Here is a 26,298-nt window from a genome sequence, read left to right as displayed (position 1 = left end):
CTGAGCCCAGAATAGACATGCTTATTGAAAACTTAAACCAGCCACACACCTCTCCATTAGGACTGTGTGTGTGCGTGTGCGTGTGTGTGTTTTTTCTGGTTTACATCCATGTGATGTGATCAATCAGTTTATTCAAGTTCAGAATAAAAACAATATGTAGTTTAACAGCAACAGCTCCAACCTAAACTTTCTTTCGACAATAATTTTGACAGTAAGATGTATAGTAGGTCTGATCATTTTTCATCTGTACTGTTACTTAGGGTTGCACTATCAAAAAGCCTGTCTTCTGTTATGCATCTTTGTGATGTGATCAATCAGTTTATTCCAGTTCAGAATGAAAATGATGTATTTTAACAGTAACAGTTCCAACCAATACAGATATGTGTTTTTAATGGGAAAAAATAAATAGGAATAGAAATTGATATTGTTATTTCATTGTTATTTGTTTTTGACTATATTGTTTTTGTTTTAGGCATAAAGGCAATGAAATGTACCAATATTTACATATAGTTGCATATTTTCCTAAGATTGGGTCCCAGGAAAACACAATTTCTCATTTGGGTCCCAGGCTGAAGAAGTTGAAGAACCCCTGTTCTAGATTGTGATGATCATTTAGGTATGTTTTTAAATGGCCTGTCATGGAAATGTCAAAATACACTACAAGCTTGGTCTCTGAGTGTGTAAGGGCCACACCAGGCTGAAGTCAGCCAGCAGTAGGAGTTTTCTCTTGGTTTGTACAGTAGGCCAGGTTTCTGGATGTAACGTCACCCCTATGAGCTGTGAAGAGTACAAACCTCTAATCCTCTCCCCATCGTTCACAGTGTAATTAAAGTATAAATGCCTGCCTGTAGGGAGGGACTGTTTACCGCCTGTCCTCTCAAAGTTACAAAACACCAGTAGGCCTAGGCTACATTTTGACTTGGACATGTAGTGAGCTAGGGAGGTTGGAATTTCAGGACAAAAATAGTTAGCGTTGTTCTTTTATAGTTCCTGTATGTAAACACTTAAAAATGCCAAAAGATGTGCTGAAAATATTGTCAGCGAACATGTTCTTCCACACAGTTAGATCACCAAGAGAAAGAGGTAATGTAAACAGAACTTCTGGCCAATGAAGAATCCAGGGTTGATGTTTCTACTGGACTCATGGGATGTTGAAAGGGGAATGGAACAGTCGAGCCACTCAGGAGAGGACCTACAAACTTATTTCACATCCATAAATGATCTGTTCATAAATTTCAGGTGATATATAAAGGCTGCCCGGGCTGTCGCACAAATCGTACATTTCGTGCGTCACTGGGTCAACATTCTCTTTCATAATTGCTTGTGTTAAAAGTAGATAAACCCGGGATCTTTTTATGAACACGCAGATCAGCAAATGAAAGTAAAGCAAAAAAAGAGTGCTTATGATTGAGAAGGACTATTCAAGGTATTTATGCTGCCAGGGCACCCTGCCAATACTCTCCATAGATCATGGATCCCTATTTGCTCTAAAGCCCGCTGGCTGGTGCATTGCTGAGGTCCAAGTCGAGGGGATGTTAAGCAAAGATGAAACTTAACGTGCACGAAACACAGCACACTGCCTACATCTATTTCTAGGACGATGATTTACTGAGCGGTCGCCAATAAACTTTGGATCAAACTCCTCTCACTGAGATTAAATCCCTTTTACTGGGAATATGCATTGTGTTTTTATATTTTTTATCTAAGGGATATAAATTGTATTATCAGGCCTATCTTCTCAGAATTGTGGTGTTTTTGTTATTTGCTTGTTCATAACTATATAAATGGAACCTCCACATTTTGCCCGGGGTTCTGTTTTGGATATTTCATGAAATTGAAAACACATTTTTCCTTGTTGTGTTTTTCTAATTCTTCCACATCATCGCTCATTGATTGGCAACTGAAATCAATCAGCCTATAATACATTATATGTGAATCAAAATATAAACTCAAATGTCAGAAAACAAAGCTGTTTGTAGATTGAATTTATTTTCCCTTTTAAACAATGCTAAAGGAATGCTTTTATTGAAAAAAAAGAGAATTGGTTCTGATCATGTAGCTAATCTATTACGATATAGGCCTATAAAATCCTAAATTGATTAATGATTTTCCAGTAGAATCCTATAGGATTCAGATATCATTAATTATAGGCTGATTTTGATTTCAGCATTTGTTGATAATAAAATCTGAAAATACTCTAGATAATAATATTCCAGGAAAATGTGGGGTAGGTGCAACGTAAGACAAAAAAAGACAAGGGTTTGAGTGAGAGGAATAACTGGTGTGTCCAAGTGGCCACGCATCTCTCCAAAGTGTGTGCACACTTCCTAAGTAATTTCAATGAACTTTTATGACCCAAAGAAGTGTCTTCACCTGTAAAGAGTATTTTTGTATTTTCTTTAGCTCCCCTAGCTATTGTCCAATTAGCAGGAGGGATGTGGGGGTGCTCAAGTTCAGAACGGCTGTCAGTCAAAACCCAAACAGAGCTGTGACGCAGAGACACTGAGAACTGACGTAATTTATAGGATGTTACTGTGAAGCTACTGCGTTCCAATTTAGGCGCTTCTCAGTGCCCAAATCTGACATTTCCAACCCGTATATGGTTACGAGTGTAAAGGACCTGGATGCCAACAGTGTGTTAGTGGTGCGTTTGGGCTGAGCTGTGGCCTTTGCTTTGGCTTGGTGTGTAAAGGGAATAGCCTATATCTCACTCCTGTCCTGTGTGTGACGGCTGGACACTGCCAGTCACACAACCCCTAGAGCTCCTCGGCTTTCCAGGAAAGTCTCATCTGGAATGATCACCTAGTCTCCTGTAAATCGTTTTGTTGTTGTAAAAGGTGGATGTTCCAGGGGAGCTTATCTGACAGATATTCCATCAGGCATTTTATATCCAAAAATATATCAGAAAACATGACAAACTTTCTCTGAAAAGCATGAACTTTCTCTGAAACGGACCATTTCAAACCATAGTTTTACATCCACAATTCTCAGATTTGCCTTTTAATCAACTTTGGGAACAAAGTGGTCCAATCCGGTGTTCTTTGTCTAAGCTGAGCTGTGGTGGCTGTACGTCTGTATAGTTATGGTAGTGAGCACAGCAGAACTGTAATGGGCCATTTGAGACTGAAACATGCCATTGTGGGAAAAAGTTCATCATTGACGTAATATGGTTGACCTTACTCAGACTGTGGCATTTTTGTTGTTCCTGCAAAACACGTGTTTGTCATTATGCAAGCTCCGCACTGTCTGGCCAGGAGCCAAACCTCAACTATGAGAAGCAGGGCTGACAGTTGAGCTGAGATTTTCTCCTCTAAGTAAGCTCCACATTACTGTTTCAACATAATACCCCGTCAGTCACCTCATCAACTCCTTTTAGCCTAAATACTGGAGGGAAGTCAGTCTTACACACGTACATTCATATCATCTGAAGTATATTTATTTATTTATTTATCTCTCTCTGCTCTGTAAATTGTTTCACTGTCTTTTTCTGTTATTTTCTAATCCTAAACAAAACTAAACCAGGTTGATGGTTCTTCCCCTGCCCACCCTCCAAAACAACAGCCCTCTAGTTTTATTGTAGTAGAGACATATGAGAGGGCAGAGAGACTGCAGGTAGTAGAGTGAGGTAGAGACCTGCTAATAGGAGATGGGAAGTAAAACATCACCAGGAGAAGAAGGCTTCAGAGCTGGGGCTTCACAGCAGAACAGAGCAACAGCACAACACTTTCACTTTAGATTTACTGCTTGACTGGATTGAGTTTCTCTCGCCAGGCGCCACAAACACTCGCCGGGCATCCTGTCCCAGAGCCAGGCCCTGGAGGAGCAGGCCTCTGGTGACCTGTCTGGGCCCTGGCCCTGCTTTCTAGCCTTCTGGCCCATGCCCTGGGGCCGCCCCTGTTCCACAGCTGTCAAACCTCTGGATGGACAGGGGCTGGAGCGGTGCCCCGGGCAGGGTCAGTCCCTGGGGGAGCTTAATGTGGGAGTCTCTCTCTGTGGTTCATTAATTGCTGTGGTGTAGGGGTTGGGTAGTGGTTTGGAGGGAGAGGGGGTGGTAGTGGTTAGGCTCCAGCGGGGGGAGACCTGGCCTTCTACAGGCCTGCGTCATCAGCTCTGTCTGGGCTCCGGGCTGCAGGCAGGTGGCCCCGGGCAGGAGAGACGTAAATCACTGAGCTGCAGCAGCTGGTCACGCTCCTGGACCGGGTACAGACAGGCTTTTTGGTGGCCCAGATGCACACACACACACGACTGACTCCAATCAAAACCATGTTGCTGTGTACAGGTATAATTTGGTGGCATTTGTATTTTTGTCAAGTTTATAATTTTTTTCCCCCCTAGTTAAAACCCATTGTGAATTGTTTGTAGTGCTCTTGTTCTCTGTGTTTCTATGCTGTGCCAAGAATGTGGAGAGGAGAAGCAGCTAAGGAGCAAGCTATGCGCAGAGGGTGGGCCGCCTAGACTGGGCGTGTCTGCCGTGACCCGCAGACGCCCGCATCCACAACGGGTCCTGTCTGGGTCAACCGAGACGGGATACCAAGCCCAGTGTCTCCCTCCCAGTCACTCTCTATGTCCATGTCCGATTCCCTGTCCAAGCTCCATCCCATTCCCTGTTGCAGTCCCAGTCCCCGTTGCGGACCTCATCCCCGTCTTCCAGTTCCCAGTCCCCATCCCCCATCACGGTGCTGGGATCAGCTCCTGGCTCTGGCTCAGGACACAATTTTCCATCTACTTTTCAGGAGTTCCATGTTGCATGACCGTAGTTCTTTCCCTTGGTGGTTTGTCTCTGGTCTCTGGTGTTTCCCTGTGAGGGGCCACAGCTGGCCATCAGATCCACACACAGAGCCAGGAAACAGTGCAGAACCCCCAACCCTCCCCTCCAAAAGTAAAGTTGCCTTAAGTAGCCTTGTCTGAGCAAGAACAGCCCATAGGGCAGGAGCATGTCCCCTGTTTCTGTAGCGTGAGACAGCTTGATGTACAAGGCCTAGACAGGAAGGCAGTCTATTGCAGGGTCAACAGTATGTGTTGCTGGCTGTATTTGGATGCCGTCATTGTGCTGCTGGTGGTGTTTGGTTTGGTGTCCTGGATCTCTCTGTCCTCCATGTCCTGCAGCAGGAGGAGGATTTAGCTGCTAGCTCATCTAGAGATGGTTGAATCCTTGAAACATTTCAGAGTAATGGGGTCCTCAACTAGCTTACAGACATAAGCACACACACACACACACACACACACACACACACACACACACACACACACAGCCACACACACACACACACACAGCCACACACACACACAACCACCTATTGCCCTCAACTCTATTCATTTTGGGTTGATGAAATGGACAGTGCATTGTTCAATTTGAGTATAATCTGATGAAATTGACTTTGCTGGCAGATTTGCCTAAGAATTAGGACTCATTCATGGTAAGTTTGAGCGATCCTGTGACATACAGACATAATCACAATGAGACCTTGTGAATAAAGGCTTTTGTTGTCCAGCCAAATAAAGGCATCTCAGCACAACAGTGTATTTGAAGGAAATAAACAACTGTTTATTATTGGCTGAATTATCTACCGTGGGCTATATACTCATACCCCTCAACAATTTAATGGTTTCTTTAGACATATTTCACATTGTAAAAATCCAGGTTAATATGATAATATCTCCATAGCTGGTGTTGTAGTCAGTGTGTGTGAGAGAGATGGGGGGACTGCCTGCTGGGTCTTGGTCTGGGGTATCGCAGATCAACACCTGAGAGGAGAAGTGGTAGACGGGTGTGAAAAGTCAAAGATGACGCTGTCCTCCAACCCCATTCCCCACTCCAAGAATGTTCCATGGTCCTGCCAGGTCGCCCTGGCGACACGGCTGAGGCTGAGACCCCCGGCTGGTCCCCTGCGCTCTCCTCACTACACCAGTCAGTCAGTCAGTCCCCCTGCCAAGACTTTGGATTACAATTCAGGCCATCCATACCATGGGTGTAGAATAGAGCAGCAGAGACTGACTGCAGGCAGGCAGGCTACAGTGATCTACAGTGAGGGAAAAAAGTATTTGATCCCCTGCTGGTTTTGTACGTTTGCCCACTTACAAAGAAATGATCAGTCTATAATTTTAATAGTAGGTTTATTTGAACAGTGAGAGAGAGAATAACAACAACAAAAAATCCAGAAAAACGCATGTCAAAAATGTTATAAAATGATTTGCATTTTAATGAGGGAAATGTGTATTTGACCCCTCTGCAAAACATGACTTAGTACTTGGTGGCAAAACCCTTGTTGGCAATCACAGAGGCCAGACGTTTATTGTAGTTGGCCACCAGGTTTGCACACATCTCAGGAGGGATTTTGTCCCACTCCTCTTTGCAGATCTTCTCCAAGTCATTAAGGTTTCGAGGCTGACATTTGGCAACTCGAACATTCAGCACCCTCCACAGATTTTCTATGGGATTAAGGTCTGGAGACTGGCTAGGCCACTCCAGGACCTTAATGTGCTTCTTCTTGAGCCACTCCTTTGTTGCCTTGGCTGTGTGTTTGGGGTCATTGTCATGCTGGAATACCCATCCACGACCCATTTTCAATGCCCTGGCTGAGGGAAGGAGGTTCTCACCCAAGATTTGACGGTCCATCGTCCCTTTGATGCGGTGAAGTTGTCCTGTCCCCTTAGCAGAAAAACTCCCCCAAAGCATAATGTTTCCACCTCCATGTTTGACTGTGGAGATGGTGTTCTTGGGGTCATAGGCAGCATTCCTCCTCCAAAAACGGCGAGTTGAGTTGATGTCAAAGTGCTCCATTTTGGTCTCATCTGACCACAACACTTTCACCAGTTGTCCTCTAAGTCATTCAGATGTTCATTGGCAAACTTCAGACGGGCATGTATATGTGCTTTCTTGAGCAGGGGGACCTTGCGGGCGCTGCAAGATTTCAGTCCTTCACGGCGTAGTGTGTTACCAATTGTTTTCTTGGTGACTGGTCCCAGCTGCCTTGAGATCATTGACAAGATCCTCCCGTGTAGTTCTGGGCTGATTCCTCACCGTTCTCATGATCATTGCAACTCCACGAGGTGAGATCTTGCATGGAGCCCCAGGCCGAGGGATATTGACAGTTCTTTTGTGTTTCTTCCATTTGCAAATAATCGCACCAAATGTTGTCACCTTCTCACCAAGCTGCTTGGCGATGGTCTTGTAGCCCATTCCAGCCTTGTGTAGGTCTACAATCTTGTCCCTGACATCCTTGGAGAGCTCTTTGGTCTTGGCCATGGTGGAGAGTTTGGAATCTCATTGATTGATTGCTTCTGTGGACTGGTGTCTTTTTTACAGGTAACAAGCTGCAGTTAGGAGCACTCCCTTTAAGAGTGTGCTCCTAATCTCAGCTCGCTACCTGTATAAAAGACACCTGGGAGCCAGAAATCTTTCTGATTGAGAGGGGGTCAAATACTTATTTCCCTCATTAAAATGCAAATCAATTTATAACATTTTTGACATGCGTTTTCTGGATATTTTTGCTGTTATTCTGTCTCTCACTGTTCAAATAAACCTACCATTAAAATTATAGACTGATCCTTTCTTTGTCAGTGGGCAAACGTACAAAATCAGCAGGGGATCAAATACTTTTTCCCCCACTGTACTTAGCTAAGGACAGCTCTTTTCACAGCGATGCAGACTAAAGTGTAGAAGCACCCTATGGATATTTTTGTTCTTGTGTCTCCTTCTGCCATTTTGGCTACTGTGTCTCTTTTATCTTTGTTGTGTGTGTGTGTGCTCTCTGTAGATGTGTATTTCTGTGGGTAATGGGCATATTTCTTCCCAGATGTGACTGTCTGGGACTCTAAGAGCCCTGTCCTCATTATCTGTGTGTGTGTCTAAAGAGGGCTGCTGACGCGCTGTGTGTCGCTAGCGGCTGACGTCAGCACTGACCTGCTCCTCTCCATACAAATCCCCAGCTGCCTGTGTCCCCCTTCTCTCAGTCCCCCTCGCACTCATTACCCTGCTTTTATGATTTCTACCCTGTCTGATCTGATCTCACACTCAGTGCTAGTGGAAGGGAAATATAACAAACAGGTCAGTGTAAGACTGGTTTGGACTGATTAGCAGCTCAAATCACTGCTGTGTTTTAGGAGAATATTCAGGACTAAGTTATGATAAAGATTAACCCAGTTAGCAAAATTACGTCTTTTAGACATCTTTTCCAGACGTTGACATCAGGTGCATTTTAGGTGCTGAATGAAAGATGAAAATACTTATTTTCTGGACTTTAAAAAAAACAAACATATTTTCGGCCTCCTGGGTGGCGCAGCAGTCTAAGTGCTTGAGGCGTCCCTACAGATCCGGATTCGATCCCGGCCTTTGTTGCAGCCGGCTGAGACCGGAAGACCATGAGGCAGCACACAATTGGCCCAGCGTCGTCCGGGTTAGGGGAGGGTTTGGCCGTCCGGGATGTCCTTATCCCATCGCGCTCATGCAACTCCTGTGGCGGGCCGGGCCAATGCACGCTGACACGGTCGCCAGGTGTACGGTGTTTCCTCCGACACATTGGCGCGGCTGGCTTCCGGGTTAAGCGAGCAGTGTGTCAAGAAGCAGTGTGGCTTGGCAGGTCGTGTTTCGGAGGACGCATGGCTCTCAACCTTCGCCTCTCCCAAGTCCGTACGGTAGTTGCAGCGATGGGACAACACTGTAACTACCAATTGGATATCACGAAAAAGGGTTGAAAACAAAAAATATTACGGATTTTCCGGACATTGAAAATACATAATTTACAGACGTTGAAAATACGTCTTTCAGTCATTGATTCTATGGACAAATGTTAATTGCACATACATTCTCAATGAAGTAAACATATCACAATAATCATTCTTCAAGGCTCTTGTCATGACGTTGGATTGATTGTGACGATTGCTGTTCATCGAATGATTAACTGTTTATAATTACGTGATTAAAGGAATCAGGTAATTATTAACTCAGTAACCTGGGGCTCCATGGGAAAATTTGGTTTTATTGAGTTTATATTTCCCAAATTGTCATATTGTCCCAAAGTCCATTTATTGCATGTTACTGTTCTGAGGTAGGTTCTCCATAGGCCCATCATACTTTCCATTCCTCCACAGTGAGAGGACAAAGAGATTTTGTCTGCTGCCCTAAGATTTACAATGGGCGTGAGGTGTCATAAAATCCCCCACCTCGATACCTCTCGATCTCTCCCACTCTGGTGGGTGTGAGAGATGTCTCTTGTAGGAATGGGGTCCACGGTAACCTGACCCGAACAGGCCAGTCATGACACTCTTGATATAAGAGCCAACTGACCACTTCAGTGGAGCCAACTGACGAGTGTAACAGAATATTTATTATTGCTCCCATCTGTCACATGCACTGATCGTAGCTTTTTCAAAAGCTTTAAAACTGTCAGCAATGATGTTCAAAGTAATCCAGCCTACAGAATAAACCAACAGACCACTTCAACTACAATAACATAAAAAAATATTTGTAGGCTGCAAATTGACCGATATAATATTTGACTTAAACATAATAATTTCAAACCTTGCTTACATTTGTATTCGATCACATGCACTACATGACCAAAACTATGTGAACACATGCTCATCAACCATCTCATTTCAAAATCATGGGCATTAATATGGAGTTGGTTCCCCCTTTGTTGCTATAACAGCCTCCGCTCTTCTGGGAAGGCTTTCCACTAGATGTTAGAACATTGCTGCAGGGACTTGCTTCCATTCAGCCACAAGACCATTAGTGAGGTCGGGCACTGATGTTGGGCTATTAGGCCTGGCTTGCAGTCGGCTTTCCAATTCATCCCAAAGGTGTTCGATGGGGTGAGATCAGGCTCTGTGCAGGCCAGTCAAGTTCTTCCACACCGATCTCAACAAACCATTTCTGTATGGACATCGCTTTGTGCACGGGGGCATTATCATGCTGAAACAGGAAAGGGCCTTCCCCAAACTGTTGCCACAAAGTTGGAAGCACAGAATCGTCTAGAATGTCATTGTATGCTGTAGCGTTAAATGTCACTTTACTGGAACTAAGGGGCATAGCTCGAACCATGAAAAACAGCCCCAGACCATAATTCCTTCTCCACCAAACTTTACAGTTGGCTCTATGCATTGGGGCAGGTAGCATTCGCCTGGCATCCACCAAACCCAGATTTGTCCGTTGGACTGCCAGATGGTGAAGCGTGATTCATCACTCCAGAGAACGCGTTTCCACTGCTCCAGAGTCCAATGGCGGCGAGCTTTACACCACTCCACCTGACACTCGGCATTGTGCATGGTGATCTTAGGCTTGTGTGCGGCTGCTCGGCCATGGAAACCCATTTCATGAAGCTCCCGAAGAACAGTTATTGTGCTGACGTTGCTTCCAGAGGCAGTTTGGAGCTCGGTAGTGTTGCAGCAGAAGACAGATGATTTTAATGCGCTACACGCTTCAGCACGAAAACTCTGCGTGCAGCCCTATCCAGAAATCTGGCAGTGACTTCTGATTGGAATTACATTTTCACAGAACCATTTCTTGCAATTTCAATGAGGCTTTCTTGTTCAGATATCAGTAAGTGGACTAGAGGCAGGGCATGAAAGGGATAACGAATCCAGTTGTTTGTGTCATCAGTTTCGGGAAAGTACCTGCGTAATTGCACACCCAGCTCACTCAGGTGCTTTGCCATATCACATTTGACATTGTCCGTAAGTCTCCCTGTCATGGCATTTGCGCCATCAGTACAGATACTAACACATCTTGACCACCAAAGTCCATTTGATGTCACAAAGCTGTCCAGTACCTTAAAAATATCCTCTCATGTTGTCCTGGTTTCCAGTGGTTTGCAGAAGAGGATGTCTTCCTTAATTGACCCCCCATAAACATAACGGACATATACCAGGAGCTGTGCCAGGCCCGCCACATCTGTTGACTCATCCAGCTGTAACGCATATAATTCACTGGCTTGTATGCGAAGCTGTACTTGTTTCAAAACATCTCCTGCCATGTCACTGATGCGTTGTGAAACAGTGTTGTTTGATGAAGGCATTGTCTATAGTTTTTGTTGGCCTTTCCTCACAGCATTGTTCCAGCCATATCTGCGGCAGCAGGAAGAATTAAGTTCTCCACAATAGTATGGGGCTTGCCTGTCCTAGCCACTCAGTAGCTCACCATATAAGATGCTTCTAGCCCCTTCTTATTAATGGTATCTGTTGCTTTTATACAAAAGTCGTCTTCATTCTTGCTCAAAAAACTCCCGTGGCTTATTTTTCAATTTGTCATGTTTAGTTTAGAATCGCATCTCTGCATGTCTGTCAGACATATCAGTGTGCATGACGGATCACCAGCTCAAGCTGAACCTCGGCAAGAAGGAGCTGCTCTTCCTCCCGGGGAAGGACTGCCCGTTCCATGATCTCGCCATCACGGTTGACAACTCCCTTGTGTCCTCCTCCCAGAGTGCTAAGAACCTTGGCGTGATCCTGGACAACACCCTGTCGTTCTCCACTAACATCAAGGCGGTGACCCGATCCTGTAGGTTCATGCTCTACAACATTCGCAGAGTACGACCCTGCCTCACACAGGAAGAGGCGCAGGTCCTAATCCAGGCACTTGTCATCTCCCGTCTGGATTACTGCAACTCGCTGTTGGCTGGGCTCCCTGCCTGTGCCATTAAACCCCTACAACTCATCCAGAACGCCGCAGCCCGTCTGGTGTTCAACCTTCCCAAGTTCTCTCACGTCACCCCGCTCCTCCGCTCTCTCCACTGGCTTCCAGTTGAAGCTCGCATCCGCTACAAGACCATGGTGATTGCCTACGGAGCTGTGAAGGGAACGGCACCTCCATACCTTCAGGCTCTGATCAGGCCCTACACCCAAACAAGGGCACTGCGTTCATCCACCTCTGGCCTGCTGGCCCCCCTACCTCTGAGGAAGCACAGTTCCCGCTCAGCCCAGTCAAAACTGTTCGCTGCTCTGGCACCCCAATGGTGGAACAAGCTCCCTCACGACGCCAGGACAGCGGAGTCAATCACCACCTTCCGGAGACACCTGAAACCCCACCTCTTTAAGGAATACCTCGGATAGGATAAAGTAATCCTTCTAACCCCCCCCTAAAAGATTTAGATGCACTATTGTAAAGTGGTTGTTCCACTGGATATCATAAGGTGAATGCACCAATTTGTAAGTCGCTCTGGATAAGAGCGTCTGCTAAATGACTTAAATGTAATGTAAATGTAGTTTGTAAATGTCTGCGCAAGAGTGAAGGTTTCTCACGAGAGAGTAACGGTTAATGTGATTGGATGTTAATTATTTGACTAGGCTACCTGTATTTGACATTGTGGTGTTATTTCACTGAACACTAGATAGTTTAATTAAATTTTTGGCAGTGAACCGAGGCTACTTAGGCGAGATAAAAAACTCACCCAAAATGTATAGCCCCGTTGGAAAATATAAATGTACTGTTTGAAAATGTGAGTTTTTATATATATATATATATATATATATATATATATATATATATATATATATATATATATATATATATATATATTTTATGTGAATCACATTTTTATTTGGTATCCCCCCGACGGCATTGCACGTACATACCCCAGTTTGGGAATACCTGGTCAATGCTGATTGCATTGCTGTGTGCTCGATTTTATACACCTATCAGCAGCGGGTGTGGCTGAAATAGCTGAATCGACATACTTTTCTACAGTTGAAGTCAGAAGTTTATATACACCTTAGCCAAATACATTTAAACTCAGTTTTTCACAATTCCTGACATTTAATCCTAGTAAAGCATCCCTCTCTTAGGATCACCACTTTATTTTAAGAATGTGAAATGTCAGAATAATAGTAGAGAATTCTTTATTTCAGCTTTTATTTCTTTCATCACATTCCCAGTGGGTCAGAAGTTTACATATACTCAATTAGTATTTGGTAGCATTGTATTTAAATTGTTTAACTTTGGTTAAACGTTTCGGGTATCCTTCCACAAGCTTCCCACAATAAGTTGGGTGAATTTTGGCCCATTCCTCCTGACCGAGCTGGTGTAACTGAGTCAGGTTTGTAGGCGTCCTTGCTCGCACATGCTTTTTCAGTTCTGCCCACAAATTTTCTAAGGGATTGTGGTCAGGGCTTTGTGATGGCCACTCCAATACCTTGACTTTGTGGCAGAGGTGGGACCAAGTCATTGTTTTACAAGTCACAAGAAAGTCTCAAGTCTTAGCAGTCAAGTCCCAAGTCAAGTCCCAAGTCAAGTCCCAAGTCAAGGCAGGCAAGTCCGAGTCAAGTCTCAAGTCCTAAATTTTGAGTTTTGAGTCCTAAACAAGTCATAATGTACTCTTCACCAAATGTAATACCATTTCATATTTTTAACATGAGTAATAGTTTGTATACTACATTTACGTAAATCATGAACGCTTTAAAAAATGTATATTTATTACTTTCCAAGTAAACATAATTCCATGGAAATATATGGGCAGCCATGAGAAAGACACCCCCCCAATAGCGATCAACTACCGCTATGGGGCGCAATCAAGCGATGTAGGCTTGTACACAATCGCCCAAACGTAACACCCAACACACACCCTATCTGTGTGTGGTTACAGTAGGCTAACGTATGTCAATGGTTTTAGGAACAGCAGTAACACCAGGCAGGATTTAGGCTACAAACAGCCTAGCCAGTTGTAGCTCAATCTTGGGTGCAATGATCATGTTCCCGCACTGACTGACTGTGTGGAGGCTCATTGACTTAATGTTACGTTAGCCTTCATGCTATACAAGCAAAGTTATATATAGCTGTCGGCTATATTAGCCACGGCTTACCGTTCTTTGTGAAGCTTCAAATGTCGAACCAAGTTGGAAGTTGTTGCACCTCCGTCTAATTTTCTTCTCGTATGTTTTGCAAGTTGCAATACGTTTTCGTTGACTACAGCGTAGTCTTCATATCCAAAAATAATAATTTGGGTTATCATCTTTCCGAGGGCTCCGACTGAATTCACCCACCGACATTCCTCTGCATTGCCACGCGCAACTTTGTCTCAGCTGCCACAATTTGATTGGCGGCTGTCCGATTCAAACTGTAATCCGTTAAATGACGAGTTGATGCGCTGCACACTTTTTTAATAGCATAATTTGTAATATTTGGGCTTGGGGAGGGTATCGTCAGATCGAGTCAAAGGGCTCAAGTCCAAGTTAAGTCACGAGTTATTGGTGTCAAAGTCCACTTGCAAGTCATCATATTTCTTACTCGAGTCCAAGTCATGTGACTTGAGTCCACACCTCTACTTTGTTGTCCTTAAGCCATTTTGCCACAACTTTCGAAGTATGCTTGGGGTCATTGTCCATTTGGAAGACCCAAGGTTTAACTTCCTGACTGATGTCTTGAGATGTTGCTTCAATACATCCACATAATTTTCCTTCCTCATGATGTCATCTATTTTGTGAAGTGCACCAGTCCCTCCTGCAGCAAAGCACCCCCACAACATGATGCTGCCACCCCTGTGCTTCACGGTTGGGATGGTGTTCTTCGGCTTGCAAGCCTCCCCCTTTTTCCTCCAAACATAACAATGGTCATTATGGCCAAACAGTTCTATTTTTGTTTCATCAGACCAGAGGACATTTCTCCAAAAAGTATGATCTTTGTCCCCATGTGCAGTTGCAAACCGTAGTCTGGCTTTTTTATGGCAGTTTTGGAGCAGTGGCTCCTTCCTTGCTGAGCGGCCATTCAGGTTATGTCGATATAGGATGAGTTTTGCTGTGGATATAGATACTTTTGTACCTGTTTCCTCCAGCATCTTCACAAGGTCCTTTGCTGTTGTTCTGGGATTGATTTGTACTTTTCACACCAAAGTACATTCATCTCTAGGAGACAGAATGCATCTCCTTCCTGAGCGGTATGATGGCTGCGTGGTCCCATGGTGTTTATACTTGCGAACTGTTGTTTGTACAGATGAATGTGGTACCTTCAGGTGTTTGGAAATTGCTCACAAGGATGAACCAGACTTGTGGAAGTCTACAAAAATCTTTCTGAGGTCTTGGCTGATTTATTTTGATTTTCCCATGATGTCAAGCAAAGAGGCACTGAGTTTGAAGGTAGGCCTTGAAATACATCAGCAGGTACACCTCCAATTGACTCAAATTATGTCAATTAGCCTATCAGAAGCTTCTAAAGCCATGACATCATTTTCTGGAATTTTCCAAGCTGTTTAAAGGCACAGTCAACTTAGTGTATTTAAACTTCTGACCACTGGAATTGTGATACAGTGAATTATAAATGAAATAATCTGTCTGTAAACAATTGTTGGAAAAATTACTTGTGTCATGCACAAAGTAGATGTCCTAATCGACTTGCCAAAACTATAGTTTGTTAACAAGAAATTTGTGGAGTGGTTGAAAAATTTGTTTTAATGACTCCAACCGAAGTGTATGTAAACTTCCGACTTAAACTGTATTTATAGTGTATGCGACCCACCACCTGGATTCGGTTCTATGTGGTAAAATTGTGTTTTTTACATTGGATAGCATAGAGACTCCGAGGTAAAACGTGGTATATCATCCACTGCAGTTGAGGAACAATGGGAAAGTAATTCTGCTTTGAAAGTTGCTAAACTTGTAACAACACTTTTGAGGAAATGGCCATTGAATGTTTTGGTACACCTACTGGAGAGTTCTTCTTTGTCGACACCTGTTCACACCCTCTTAAACCTTAGCCCCACCCATCTCTTTAAAGATTCACATGTGAGGCCATGTGCTAAGCAGAGTGACTAGTTTAGTAAACAACCAAAGATTTCAAGACTAAGTAGTAGCCTACAATAACGAAAAACTCCAGGTAAAAATACTCTAGCTAGTCCTTGGTCTGTATCCTAATCTGATTTTGGTGCAGGTCATGTTGTTCTTCACATTACCGTCTCTGGTAAACACACACTATATCAAACTAAATCTAAGTTTATTTGTCACATGCACAGGATACAGAAGGTGTAAACAATACAGTGAAATTATTACTTTCATAGTAGCAATATCAAAGACAAACTGTCCAGATAAATATATTTTACAGATTATGTTTGTGAATACTTTGGAACATATATCCAAAATTAAAATAAATTTGAACAGATTTTTTTTTTTGCTCAGAAAACTTGGGAGCCAAATAAAACCACGCAGGCCGCCAGTTGGGGAACTCTGGTCTATGGTGTGGCAAGCAGTCTGTCTGCGGACCGCAGTAGAGTAGTTAGATGTGGGGATGTGGCTGACTGTGGTGGTGTTATTGACCGTTAAGGCCAGGCAGCCATCAGTCATCAAAGGATATGGCTGGTGTTGCAGCAGGACCAGTGTGTGTTATAAGGTGTTGTTTTGGTGTGCTTCCCTCCCTGTTCCCTGGCTGGCTGGCCCTGGTTGGTGGGTGGGCCCGGTTGAGGGCTGTAGCATGTCAGTGTGGAGTTATTCGGCTCCCTGTCATAACCCAGGGCTAGGGGCAGGCAGGTGAGAAACGCACATACTGACACTTTCCCCTCTCCCAGCCACTCACAACACACAGCTCCCTCCTCACAAATACCTCAACCACCTCAGGTCACACCAAGAACCAAAACACCTAACAAATTCGGTCTTCTCAATCAATTAATTATTTGAGATTTTGAAAACTTTTTTTATTACACTGAACAAAAATATCCCATGTTTCATGATCTGAAGTAAAAGATCCCAGAAATGTTTCATACACCAAATTTGTTTACATCCGTGTTAGTGAACATATCTCCTTTGCCAAGATAATCCCTCCACCTGACAAGTGTGGCATATCAAGAAGTTGATGAAACAGCATGGTCATTACACAGATACACTTTGTGCTGGGGACAATAAAAGGTCACTCTAAAATGTGAAGTTTGTCCCACAACACAATGCCACAAGTTTTGATGGAGCATTCTGCTGACTGCAGGAATGTCCACGAGCCGTTGCAAGAGAATTGAATGTTCATTTCTATACCATAAGCCGCCTCGTTTTAGAGAATTTGTCAGTACGTCCAACCAGCCTCACAGCAGCAGACCCACGTGTAACCACACCAGCCCAGGACCGTCACATCCGGCTTATTCACCTGCAGGATTGTCTGAGACCAGCCACTTGGATTGGGTTTGCACAACTGAAGAATTTCTGCACAAACCGTCTCAGGGAAGCTCATCTGCATACTCGTCATCCTCACTAGGGGTCTGGACCTGACTGCAATTTGGTGTCGTAACCGACTTCAGTGGGCAAATGCTCACCTTCGATGGCCACTGGCACGCTGGAGAAGTGTGCTCTTCACGGATGAATCCCAGTTACTGTACTGGGCAGATGGTGTCATGTAGCCGATCAGTTTGCTGATGTCAACGTTGTGAGCAGAGTGCCTCGTGGTGGCGGTGGGGTTATGGTATGGGCAGGCATAAATACGGACAACGAGCACAATTACATTTTATCAATGGTAATTTGAAAGCACAGAGATACCACGAAGAGATCCTGAGGCCCATTGTCGTGCCATTAATCTGTCGTCATCACCTCATATTTCAGCATGATTATGCACGGCCCCATGTGGCAAGGATCAGTACACAATTCCTGGAAGCTGAAAATGTCCCAGTTCTTCCATGGTCTGCATACTCACCAAACATGTCACCCATTGAGCATGTTTGGGATGCTCTGGATCGACGTGTACGACATTGTGTACCAGTTCCCGTCAATATACAGCAACTTTGCACAGACATTGAAGAGGAGTGGGACAACATTCCACAGGCCACAATCAACAGCCTGATCAACTCTATGCGAAGGAGACATGTCACACTGCAGGAGGCAAATGGTGGTCACACCAGATACTGACTGATTTTCTGATCCATGCCCCTACCTTTTGTTTAGGTGTATGTGACCAAGTCATGAAATCCATAGATTAGGGCCTAAGGAATTTATTTCAATTGACTGGTTTCTTCATATTAACTGTAACTCATTCATTAATATCTTTGAAATTCTTGCATGTTTATATTTTTGTTCACCACATTTCACCTGAGCTGTAAACATATGATCAGGCTGTTATATTAGTAATTAGGCCCTATATTGTGACTATATCAGGGCCTATATTGTGACTATAGTATATCAGGCCCTCTATTGTGACTATATCAGGCCCTCTATTGTGACTATATCAGGCCCTCTATTGTGACTATATCAGGCCCTATATTGTGACTATATCAGGCCCTCTATTGTGACTATATCAGGCCCTCTATTGTGACTATATCAGGCCCTCTATTGTGACTATATCAGGCCCTATATTGTGACTATATCAGGCCCTATATTGTGACTATATCAGGCCCTATATTGTGACTATATCAGGCCCTATATTGTGACTATATCAGGCCCTATATTGTGACTATATCAGGCCCTATATTGTGACTATATCAGGCCCTACACTGCGTGCACAATTATTAGTCAAATTGGATTACTCGAGATTAATTTTATTGTTGAACAAACACAATGCTCTCAGTCAATCCAAAATGTTATTGAACCTCAAACCTGAATGTTTAACAAAGGAAAAGTGAGTTTTGTCTTTCTCATGGAAATATATAAGTGTGCAGAATAATTAGGCAACTATTAGTGTGCAGAATTATTAGGCAACTAAATTACAAAAATAATTTCTCTCAACTAACTTGTTTATTCTCAATTTTTTGAGTAAGTGTAACAGATAAGTAACACAAAATGACAATTCTATAACATTTTTGGCCTTTCAAAAATATTCAGTGACCAATATAGCCACCCTTATTTTCAATAACTGCCATGAGCCTTCCATCCATGAAGTCTTTCAGTTTCTTGATCTGTTCACGATCAATTTTTGCTGAAGCAGCAACCACAGCCTCCCAAATGCTGTTCAAAAAGGTGTATTGTCTTCCATCACTGTAAATCTCACATTTGAGAAGGGCACCACAAGTTCTCAATAGGATTTAAGTCAGGTGAGGAAGGGGGTCAGGTCATTATTCAGGCATCTTCGAGGCCCTTGCTGGCTAGCCAAGCAGTGGAGTACTTGGATGCATGTGATGGAGCATTGTCCTGCATAAAGATCATGGCCTTCTAGAATGCTGAGGACTTCTTCCGTACCACTGTTTGACGAAAGAATCTTCCAGAAACTGGCAGTAGGTTTGGGAGTTGAGTTTCAGTCCATCTTCAACCCGAAAAGGTCCAACTACCTCATCCTCAATGATAGCAGCCCATACCAGTACCTCTTCTTCACCTTGCTGGCACCTGACTCAGTGGTGCCCTGTGTCCATTACTGATCCAGCCACGGGCCCATCCATTTGGTCCATCAAGAGTCACTTTCATTTCATCTGTCCATAAAACCTTTGAAAAATCTGTCTTCAGGTATTTCTTTGCCCAATCTTGACACTTCAACTTGTTAATCTTATTCAGTGGTGGTCTTGTTTCAGTCTTCTTGACCTTGGCCATGTCTCTGAGCACTTGACACCTTGTACTTCTGAACACTCCAGGTAGGTTGCAGTTCTGTAATACGGTGGCACTGGAGGATAATGGGTTCCTGGTAGTTTGACGTTTAATTCTTCAAGTCTTTTGCAGTTAATTTGTGCCTTTTTCTTCCCCATGCGTTTTTTTGCGCCCCAGTTGATTATTCGCAACAAAACGTTTGAATGTCCGGTGGTCACACCTCAGTAGTTTAGCTATTTAAAGGGTGTCACATCCGTCTGAAAGGCATTTTACATTTTTGGCTTTTCAGTGTCAGTTAAATTTCTTTTTTGTCCCATTTTACCTGACGTAATGAGGCTTATTAATAATTATGCACACCTTGATATAAGGTGTTATTCACTTTCGCCACACCCTCCCTCATTACACAAATACATATCACCTGAAAATTATTCAATCCAATAAGCATTCAAGTTAATATGGTTTGGAGTTTGAAAATGTGAATAGAAACAATGATAAGATCAGAATACTCACTTGCCTAATAATTGTGCACGCAGTGTATATTGTGACTATATCAGGCCCTGTATTGTGACTATATCAGGTCCTCTATTGTGACTATATCAGGTCCTCTATTGTGACTATATCAGGCCCTGTATTGTGACTATATCAGGCCCTGTATTGTGACTATATCAGGCCCTGTATTGTGACTATATCAGGCCCTGTATTGTGACTATATCAGGCCATGTATTGTGACTATATCAGGCCCTGTATTGTGACTATATCAGGTCCTCTATTGTGACTTTATCAGGCCCTATATTTTGACTATTCTAGGCCCTATATTTTGACTATTCTAGGCCCTATATTGTGACTATATTTGGCCCTATATTGTGACTATATTTGGACCTATATTGTGAATATACTAGGCCCTAAATTGTGAATATATTAGGCCTTATATTGTGACTATACTAGGCCCTATATTGTGACTATATTAGGCCCTGTATTTTGGCTATATCAGGCCCTATATTTTGACTGTATCAGGCCCTATATTGTAACTATATTGTGACTATTGTGACTTTATCAGGCCTCAATTGTGACCCTCTCATACAGATAACAATGTTCCAGTATGTTTACCTCCATTTCAATTTACAAGTAGAGTTGTGTTAAAATAGGAGAGGATGTAGCACAGCTTGATTTACAATCCTCCATATTTGCATTGGTATTGTTGTACACAGTATTGTACCATGTTACATAAACGTATGTGTTTGTATGTATAGCCTATTTGGATGTGTTCATCCTCATGACAATCCTTTTTCTGGTTAAGAATAACACATGATGCTCTCTTTTGACCTAAAAACTGGTGAATCTGTAATTAGGCAGGTGTGTGTGCGTGCATAATGTTGTTACACACACACACAGTGGCTAGCTAACAGGCCTGTGTATTGTGGCCATTGAACTCTGCTGTTGACCCACTTTCCCCTGTCTCTGGAACTGTAACATTCACTGTCAAATTATGTGTGAACAGAGCTTGGCATTTTTCGTATGAGACTACATGTAGAGGTGAAGAGGAACATAGTGTACAGAGAGATATGAACAGGCCGTGTGTGTGCATGCGTGCGTGCTCACAGAGGTGTGAACAAAGCGTCAGAGGGACACACGTGTCTGAGGAACACACTCCCTAGCTCCAGTCTGACAGCCAGGCCAGCAGCACGTCTCGACTGCGTCATCCACTACACTCCATGGCAGCCTCTCTCACTCCCTCTGTCACTCCCTCTCTCATTTCTCCCTCTCTCCACTCTCTCCCTCCGACCCATCTCTCTCTCTCCTCCGCCCCGCTCTCTCTGTAAACAAGCAGCCGTCCGATAGATCTATCCTCCGGCCCTCACCCGCCATCCCGTCGCCATGGCGTTTGAAGCATTGTTTGCTGGCCTCTGAGTTGCCATGGCAGTGCTTATTTGCTGTACTAAATGTTTGGCTGCGTTGTACAGATTCTGATGACAAACACGGAGCGTCCCGGTCTGATCAATGAAACTGTCTCTGATTGGAGAGGAAGGAACGAGGCCTCTCATAGAAGCGCAGCACAGACACATTTGTCATCCAATCTAACCTATTTAATGGCCTCGTATTCTTTGTGTCTGGTGTCTTTTGATGCAGATAAAATATGTTTTGGGATGACATTCCCCTGACATAAATGCTTTGGTTTCTGTGTTCATTCAGAGGATCTCTGGTCGCAATTCTTGGTCTCTGATACTCAATTATTATTTAGAACAACACTGGTATCACTCACACTCCCAGGGTGCATCACTCCTCACTACACCTGCTCTCACACTCTGTAGCAGTTTACTACTGAACACACAACCTAGACTAAGGGTCTTGTGCAATCACAAAGATATCCTTATTTACTCCGTTAGTTAAAGCTAAGAAACAAATGTCTTTGAGGATTACATGTTGGATTAATGTCAACGTTTACAATTATGTGAAACAAAGAGCACTGGATAATAAATTCTTACATTGCAGAAAGGATGTTGTTTTCATAGTTCACTGGAACGTAGTGCAGGGCTAACACTTAATAAGCATCAACGATTTACAGTGTAATTATAAGATTTATTTTACTAGGCACGTCAGTTAAGAACAAATTCCAATTTTCAATGACAGCCTAGGAACAGGGGCAGAACGACAGATTTGTACCATGTCAGCTCGGGGATTTGAACTTGCAACCTTTCGGTTACTAGTCCAACGCTCTAACCACTGCCCCAGATATGCTGTCCTCTCAGACAGTTGAGTTTAGTGCATACTGGTCTACTTCAATCTTACATAATGACTAGGCTTATACTGCCTGGGATTGGGCTTTGTGTCTATTTAGATGTCAATTGCTGTGTGTTTTTGTGTTTAAGTCTGAGAGGTGGTCTGTGACTAAAGACTAGAGAGAGCTGAAGTGTGTCCATCCATCCACATGCCTCTAATACACCCCCTTGTGGCCAGTAGAAAGAATACATGCTCTCTGAGTCTTGAGGGAATGAGTGTTTGCTCTCTGGGTTTAACATGGCGACTGACCTGTGTGTTCCTTCCTCCCTGAGAGGACATGTATAGACCTAATGATCACCCAGTATGATGGCAAACTGCTCCCAAGACACACTTACTTCAGGACAGACGGTTCTGCTCTGTCTAGACTATAGATCATTCACAGATACTGTTGGGTGTTTGTTACTGTTATTTTATTCTTCCCAGAAGTGGTAGTTAAACAATTTAAACTAATTTATAGGAAATATCCTACTTAAAATGTTTTATTGGAGTGAAAATACTGTCCAAAATGAGGCCAAACTAGTGAATTAAATACTATCAACAAATGGCAAAAATGGTATTGTTCTAGAGGTTGTACTGTAGATCTAGGCCTATCTAGACCAATTCACATCAATTCAACACCTACTGTAGATCTAGTTGTTGCAGTGTGTAGTAAGTAAACCTACGACCCAGTATGTGACAACGGAAGTTTAACACTCGTGGCATAGTAGCAGTTTGTCTGTGTGAGACTGAGCTCCTGTTTGGTGACTTTTCTCTGACAGATCATGTGGAAATGCTGGTCATTGACGTAATGGGGCTAGATAAGATCTGAGAGTACCATTGTTGACGTTTCATTGTGGTCGGCTGGTTACGGTGGTTTTCTTTTTGTATTTTACCTTTCTACAAAAGGCATAAGTTAGACACAATAGCCCTCTCTGTGTGTGTAGGCCTAAATAACACTCCAGCAGTTGAAAGTCCACAGTTTGGTAATTTGTCTATATAAGCTGTTTGACCTGATTCTATCATACCATCATGTGTTTACTTTAGGTTAACTACTAGAATAAAGTAACAACACTATCTCATTGACCTATTTAATATGCTACAACAGTTACACTATGTCTAATGCTGTAAAATAGACTGTTTCTCATTGACCTATTTAATATGCTACAACAGTTACACTATGTCTAATGCTGTAAAATAGACTGTTTCTCATTGTGGACCTATTGTATTAGAACTGATGCATGTGTTGAAGTACTTCACCTCTTATGATAAAACAACAATAGTTGGTTGTGATTAATGAATGCCTGCATGTGCACACACTATATGTGTGTGTGTGTAAAACTCAGCAAAAAAAGAAACGTCCTCTCACTGTCAACTACGTTTATCTTCAGCAAACTTAACATGTGTAAATATTTGTATGAACATAACAAGATTCAACAACTGAGACATAAACTGAACAAGTTCCACAGACATGTGACTAACAGAAATGGAGTAATGTGTCCCTGAACAAAGGGGGGGGGTCAAAAGTAAGTCAGTATCTGGTGTGGCCACCAGCTGCATGAAGTACTGCAGTGCATCTCCTCCTCATGGACTGCACCAGATTTGCCAGTTCTTGCGGTGAGATGTTACCCCACTCTTCCACCAAGGCACCTGCAAGTTCCCGGACATTTCTGGGGGAAATGGGCCTAGCCCTCCCCCTCCGATCCAACAGGTCCCAGACGTGCTCAATGGGATTGAGATCCGGGCTCTTCGCTGGCCATGACAGAACACTGACATTCTTATCTTGCAGGAAATCACGCACAGAATGAGCAGTATGGCTGGTGGCATTGTCATGCTGGAGGGTCATGTCAGGATGTGTCTACAGGAAGGGTACCACATGAGGGAGGAGGATGCCTGCAATGACAACAAACTCTGTCCGATGATGCTGTGACACAACGCCCCAGACCATGACGGACCCTCCACCTCCAAATCGATCGCGCTCCAGAGTACAGGCCTCGGTGTAAGGCTCATGCCCTCGGTCCAGCCTCTCTCAGCCTATTGCGGACAGTCTGAGCACTGATGGAGGGATTGTGCGTTCCTGGTGTAACTCGGGCAGTTGTTGTTGCCATCCTGTACCTGTCCCGCAGGTGTGATGTTCGGATGTACCGATCCTATGCAGGTGTTGTTACACGTGGTCTGCCGCTGCGAGGACGATCAGCTGTCCGTCCTGTCTCCCTGTAGCGCTGTCTTAGGGGTCTCACAGTACGGACATTGCAATTTATTGCCTTGGCCACATCTGCAGTCCTCATGCCTCCTTGCAGAGTGCCTAAGGCACGTTCACGCAGATGAGCAGGCTGTTTTGGTGTTTTTCAGAGTCAGTAGAAAGGCCTCTTTAGTGTCCTAAGTTTTCATAACTGACCTGAATTGCCTACCGTCTGTAAGCTGTTAGTGTCTTAACGACTGTTCCACAGGTGCATGTCCATTAATTGTTTATGGTTCATTGAACAAGCATGGGAAACAGTGTTTAAACCCTTTACAATGAAGATCTGTGAAGTTAATAAAAAAAAATCTAAATATCTTTGAAAGACATGGTCCTGAAAAAGGGACGTTTCTTTTTTTGCTGAGTTATATATCTGTAACGCACACGTCCTAGCAAGGCCTCCTGACTGATGTCTGTTTCTCTTTTTCAGATGATCCTATGGGACTGGGATCTGAAACAGTGGTACAAGCCCCAGTATCAGGTTAGTGTGTTTTTTCTCTCACTCTCTCACAGACAGACAGACACAGACAGAATATACTCCTCTGGATACTGTATATCACTGTTAGACTGCACATGTGCTCTATCATTCACATTAGGGTTGGGGATCATTTCATATTTTACTTCCAATCCATCCATGGACTGAATTTGAATAACATGAATACAACTATAGATCATCAACCCTCATAGGGTAACAAGAATCCTCACAAGTGAATTAGATTTCCCAGAGAGGGCATTGAATTGACAAAATGTAAGTAAAAGAGGGTACTGACTGAAAATAGTATTAGTGTAGTAACTGTAATTTAGTCATATTTCAAAGAATTGAGGCTTGAATTAATAAGTAGAGAGTAACTAACTTCAACCTTTTAGGAAATCAGATTTATCTCGATACATTTTGGAGAGCTTCCACATAATCTTTCTAATCTAGTATACTGGCCTTGTGTTTCAATTTATTGTCAAATCGCTGACACACATTTTATGCTAGGTCTTTATGCATTGTAAAATGGAAGCATCTGTGTTTTTGTAAGTGTGTGTGTGTATGTGTGTGTGTGTGTGTGTGTGTGTGTGTGTGTGTGTGTGTGTGTGTGTGTATTTTGTGCCTTGGTTGTGTGTTGTCATCCTGTTGGGGTCAACAGTGTTTTGCAGACACGCTGTACAGGTAGATCAACAGGAAGCTGTGCTCCTCTGACTGACGTCTGCCCCACTCATCACTCACCACTCATTGTGGCCACAGAGCCGGGCCTTCAAAAGCAGCCTAGTTCTCCAAACCCTCTAGTATTTTATATGGGGTCTATCAGCACAGCAGCAGTCAGTAGGATAGGCAGGGTGAAGAGGGGTAGGGGTGCAGGCAGGATCTCCGTCAGCGTCATGACATACACACAGCCTCCTAGCTGTCGTCACTGGGCCAGGGAAGTGCTAGCACTGCACTTTTACTCCACACACAGGCACACACACCAGCACCATTCCCTGCCAGCACCATTCCCTGCCAGCACCATTCCCTGCCAGCACCATTCCCTGCCAGCACCATGCCCAGCCAGCACCATGCCCAGCCAGCACCATGCCCAGCCAGCACCATGCCCAGCCAGCACCATGCCCAGCCAGCACCATGCCCTGCCAGCACCATGCCCAGCCAGCACCACTCCCCTTTATTACTGACATCACTGGTCCAAACAGCCTTTCAATTACCCAGCATCAATGCCATGGGCTCAGCACCCGAGCCTGTCTGCCCTTCACACTACCCTCCACTGCTGTAAGAGGAGGAGTGACAAATACAGCCCCATCACAATGAGGCCAGCAGTGTCCTGTTACAGCTATCTGACAGTCTACCTGCGTATGTGTGATACCTGTAGATGTCCTGGGCCCAGATTCACCAAACACTTTTTACGCAAAAACGTAAGAAGCTT

The 26,298-nt window shown here is 43.7% G+C and overlaps 1 protein-coding gene across 2 annotated transcripts in view; it reads left to right on the top strand.

Moving 5' to 3' along the window:
• LOC106562335 (cGMP-inhibited 3',5'-cyclic phosphodiesterase B) overlaps positions 1-26,298 on the top strand; it is a 90,452-nt gene that overhangs the window by 47,759 nt on the left and 16,395 nt on the right. For both annotated transcript variants that reach the window (XM_045689273.1, XM_045689272.1), the window contains exon 2: positions 24,828-24,878. In XM_045689273.1, coding sequence (XP_045545229.1) covers positions 24,828-24,878 — 51 coding nt within the window. The remainder of the gene's footprint in view (positions 1-24,827; positions 24,879-26,298) is intronic.

This window comes from Salmo salar, chromosome ssa11 (assembly GCF_905237065.1).
Source record: "Salmo salar chromosome ssa11, Ssal_v3.1, whole genome shotgun sequence".
Taxonomy (NCBI): Eukaryota; Metazoa; Chordata; class Actinopteri; order Salmoniformes; family Salmonidae; genus Salmo; species Salmo salar.
This window is presented reverse-complemented; position numbering and strand designations above follow the sequence as displayed.